The sequence below is a fragment of the Austrofundulus limnaeus genome, unplaced genomic scaffold, assembly GCF_001266775.1.
Source record: "Austrofundulus limnaeus strain Quisiro unplaced genomic scaffold, Austrofundulus_limnaeus-1.0 Scaffold39, whole genome shotgun sequence".
Classification (NCBI taxonomy): Eukaryota; Metazoa; Chordata; class Actinopteri; order Cyprinodontiformes; family Rivulidae; genus Austrofundulus; species Austrofundulus limnaeus.
Window position 1 is genome coordinate 2,797,195 of NW_013952441.1, and position 4,271 is coordinate 2,801,465.

Below are 4,271 nucleotides of genomic sequence, written 5' to 3' on the forward strand. Positions count from 1 at the left end.
GGTGTGTTCTGTTTAGCAATTAGTTCTCTGAGTATTTAAGCCCTGTCTTGTCTTTGTCTGGCGTCGGATCATTTTGTTCATTTTGTTTTGTTCGCTGTTTCCTGTTCCCTCGTGCCTGTGACCTCCGTGATTTTTGTAAGTAAAGCTGTCCTTACAGCAGTTTTTGTTACTTAATAAATACTTTTGTTTTACCTTCTTGAGCCAGACTGCAACCTGGGTTTATTCTTGCCACATTTACGACAGTGTTGTGAACCTTTACTCCCTAGGAGTGCAGAAAATATGAAGTTAGTTCCTCCCGGTGCTGTGTAGACATATTTATATTCTGTTTGGGTCATATTTTTCTGTCTGTTTAGTTTTTCTCTGATGTTTTCTGAACTATTACATCACTGTTTGTGCGACATAATTTCTGAACAGGGTCTGGACTTACCAACTTCCAACTTACCAAATTACCAACATATTTGGGGGTCAGACTCTGGCTCCAACATGTAAGGCTGGGTGGACAAGTCTTCTGCCGACACATTGTTTGGATTTAAAGAGACAGCCTCAAAATGAGTTGATCTGAGACACTCCTCAGATAAGGGGTGAAAGAGGGGCTTGTGGAGTTACAATAAGGAGGAGTTCAGACCAAAGTGTTGCAGTTCTACTACATAAAGACCCCAACTTAATGCTTTAAGAAAGAGCTGAAGTGATCTGTTTAACATTTTGTTTAAAACAGATCTTCAGTTAGTGTGTACTTGTTACTACTGCCGGTTTACAGATAAACATTTGCAAAGTTTTCCAAACCTGCTGTATTTCTGTTTTCACAGAGACAATCTGACCAAACCTTGATAACCTACATTTGGATCGATATGGTGAGTTTTCTCTGGAAATATAAAGATTATTATGTTAATAAAGAGAAAAAGATAAACTAGAATATTTGAAAGACAARCAGTCTTTCTTCCTTATTCTCTCATCACTTACTCTTTTCTCGTTCAGGGCTGGGATAATCCCCATCTTGTGTGGAATGAAACAGATTTTTGTGGAATTTCAGTTTTTTCAGTTCCAACTGAAGCTTTGTGGAAGCCTGATCTAACAATTGAGGAGATGTAAGTCTGCATGCTTCAGCTTCAGCTCCACTTGCTGACAGAGCAAGGCTCCTGATTAGCATCAAACTAAAAATTTATTGATTGTTGCAAATAGCAAAATGACACATTTGTGATCATGAAACGTTGGTGCCATATGTGATTCGGTTGCAAAAAAGGAAGCACGTTTCCATCGTATCAAGTCCTTTGTAACTTTCTTGGTCTTGATCAGGCTAAAAGTGAAGCTTATTTACTTTGTTCACACAATTGATATTCTCATGTACATATATACCTTATTTTTCTACTTTGCTTTTAGATATCACATAATAAATACTGAAATATCAAGTTACACATTGATGGACAAWGTACTCAGTTTCATTACTGAAGTCAAAGTACTGACAGTCAAATATTACTCCAATAAAAGTAAAAGTAGTTCTGTCAAATTATTACTTAACTGAAAGTTTTTCAGGAAGGATGGCAAATTCTTGTATATCATGATGCTAGTCAAGTAAATTACAAATTCTCAAAAATTGGACTTAAGTACCAGTAAATTTATTTTGTTACTGCCCACTCCTGATATGTGAATTATCTGTGAAAAAAAAATTATTTTATCTTGGATCTCAAAGACTCAATTCTCAAACACACAACCCTACGCTCGATCAAATTTAYGGTCAAGTGTGGCTTGAACAAGAATGATTTGTGCCACAGGCGTCAGAGGAGCTAAAATATTAAAAAAATAAATATTCTAGAAATGAATAGACTTTTGCGAAATATAAAAATGTTTCCTCATACTTTGCTTCCAGTAATTCAGGCTATAAAATAAAAAAATTGCAATGTKGCAAAAACAGATTTAAAAGTAAAATGACTTATAGACTTAATGTATAATAATACCTTTAGCATTTATGATTTAGTTGTCATAATCTGTGTCTTTCTGCTTTAGTTGTGTTTCTGTGTTCCCCTGTGGATCTCTGTCATGCTGTTTGGCCTCCAGTCCCACCCTTGCTCAACTGTTTCCTCTTATGTCTTCTCCAGGTGTTTCCCTTTATCTCTCATTAGTTTCCCTTTAAATTCAGTCTCTTGTCACTTTRTGTTTGTACTATTCACCGGTCAGTGTGGTGTCCTTGTGTCCCTCATGTTTGTTTCCTTGCGAAGAGTTCTTGTAAGTTTTTTGCTGCCTCGACAGCCCATCTTTGTTTATTAAAACTTTTTGCCTTTTGGATTTTGCCTGCGCCCCGGGTCATTCTGCGATACACCTCACAAGTTGAAGATGTCATTGTTTGACATAAAACAAACTTTTTCCTTTTTTACAGGACAGAGAGGGACAAAGCTCCACCCACCCCTTTCCTCAGAGTGTATAGTTTAGGTTTTGTGGAATACAGGAATGACCAAGTTGTGACCAGCACCTGTAGGATGCACGTTTACAGGTTCCCCTTTGACGTTCAGAACTGCAACTTGTCCTTCAAATCTGTGGTGCACTCTGGTGAGACCTGTTTTTTTTTGACACCTTAAGGCTGCAAATGAAATGTTAAATAAAACGTATTACCTAATTGTTCTTCTTTCCCTTGGTTTCAGATGAAGAATTAGAGATTAAATATTTTGATAACAACACAGCACTCACTGCGTGGTCTCGTGTGATCATGGAGAATCAATATGAGTGGCTGTTCGAGAAACAGTCAGGCACCAACAAAACGGTTGACTATTTTGGCTTTAACCAAACTGTAATMGTTTTCACAGTAAGTGTTTTCTGAAGTGAGACATCCACTAAAGTAGAAGTTATCTACTTTAACTCTTTTTTATCGGAGCTGAGCTGCGGTAACAAGTTAAAATGTTTAATCATGTCCCCCCTTTCAAAGATCACTATGAAGAGGAGGTCTTCCTTTTATGTTGCAAACTTCCTGCTGCCTGTCCTCTTCTTCTTGTGTTTGGACTTATCCTCCCTCCTGATGTCTGAAGGTGGAGACAAGATCAGCTTCAAGGTCACGGTGCTGCTCGCTGTCACAGTGATGCAGCTGATTCTCAATGAGATTCTACCTGTTTCCTCAGACAGAACTCCACTTGTAGGTAATAACAGGAGTTTTGTCCCCGGTCAACATTTATTTGTTGTTTATTTGTCATAAAATGCAGAAAAGATGGAAAAGAGAGAATTAGTCATAACCACTTTTGACACAACCGAAACACAAAGTTTTAAACAAAGATGCTGCACAACTTGTAGATTTTGGCAGAGGGTGATGGTGTTAACTTATAAACTTTTTAAGTAAACTAGGTTTTATAAACAGATCAAGACCACATTTAACACCAAAAGACAAAATCCAAACCAGAAAAAAAGCACTGTGACACATCCATGGGTTTTATTTGTGCATCCACAGGAAAGTGTCTGCCCATTTTTCATGAATCTAGCCTGGATTTTCCCATATATAAAAACAGACCCAATGGATTTTAGATGATTGAAACAAGAAAAAGGGTTAGGTATGAGGGGTGATCTTTTTTTTAGTTTGTGTTGTGGAAAAATAGCAGGTTTGCGGGAGTGCAGCGGGTTGTTTATTTCAACTAAAAGTAGTCATCCTTTTTGTAGTTAAAAAATGAACTTTTACTTCTTATTTTAAATTAATGACTTAAGGGGATGCTAAAGTGACATTACACTAGATAAAGTGTTTTAAGTCTATMATGAGGAACAGAACACACTCATTGAAAGTGCTTATTGTTGATCTGTCTGCTTCTCTTAGTGATTTACTGCATCGGGATCTTTGCTCTGATGCTGCTCAGCCTCATGGAGACGATTTTGGTGAAATGTCTGATGGAGAAAGACTCAGCATCTCAGGACAGAGACTCAGTCAAAGAATCAAGGATGATGGAGGAGAGAGGTGGGAATCAGAGCAAAACTCAGTTTTATTGTTGTTTCACAGATAAAACTAGATACCACACAGTGGTAGCATATACTGTATAACCCCCTGCACATAAGCAAAGCATCCACCAGAAATCACAAACGGGTAGCGGCTGTTTAAGGTGTTTTGGTATTTATATGAGAAGTGTGTCATGATTTGAGTCTTGCCAATTTCAGCACTTTTAATAAACCTGTTAAACTGCTCTTGTGTTTGGCTGAATTTTCGAGTTCCTGTCCTGGTTTATCACAAAGTAACTTTGGAGTGGTCACTGCAAATAAAAAAAATTGTAGATGAAAAACAAACAAACAAACAAACAAACAAACAAACA

At 37.3% G+C, this 4,271-nt stretch overlaps 1 protein-coding gene across 1 annotated transcript in view; it reads left to right on the forward strand.

The window, feature by feature from the left end:
* The window catches only part of LOC106516549 (5-hydroxytryptamine receptor 3B), a 20,987-nt gene that overhangs the window by 4,934 nt on the left and 11,782 nt on the right, over positions 1–4,271 (forward strand). The window contains exons 4-9 of the mRNA XM_014006959.1: positions 807–851; positions 976–1,085; positions 2,372–2,541; positions 2,634–2,794; positions 2,915–3,122; positions 3,785–3,987. Coding sequence (XP_013862413.1) covers positions 807–851; positions 976–1,085; positions 2,372–2,541; positions 2,634–2,794; positions 2,915–3,122; positions 3,785–3,987 — 897 coding nt within the window. The remainder of the gene's footprint in view (positions 1–806; positions 852–975; positions 1,086–2,371; positions 2,542–2,633; positions 2,795–2,914; positions 3,123–3,784; positions 3,988–4,271) is intronic.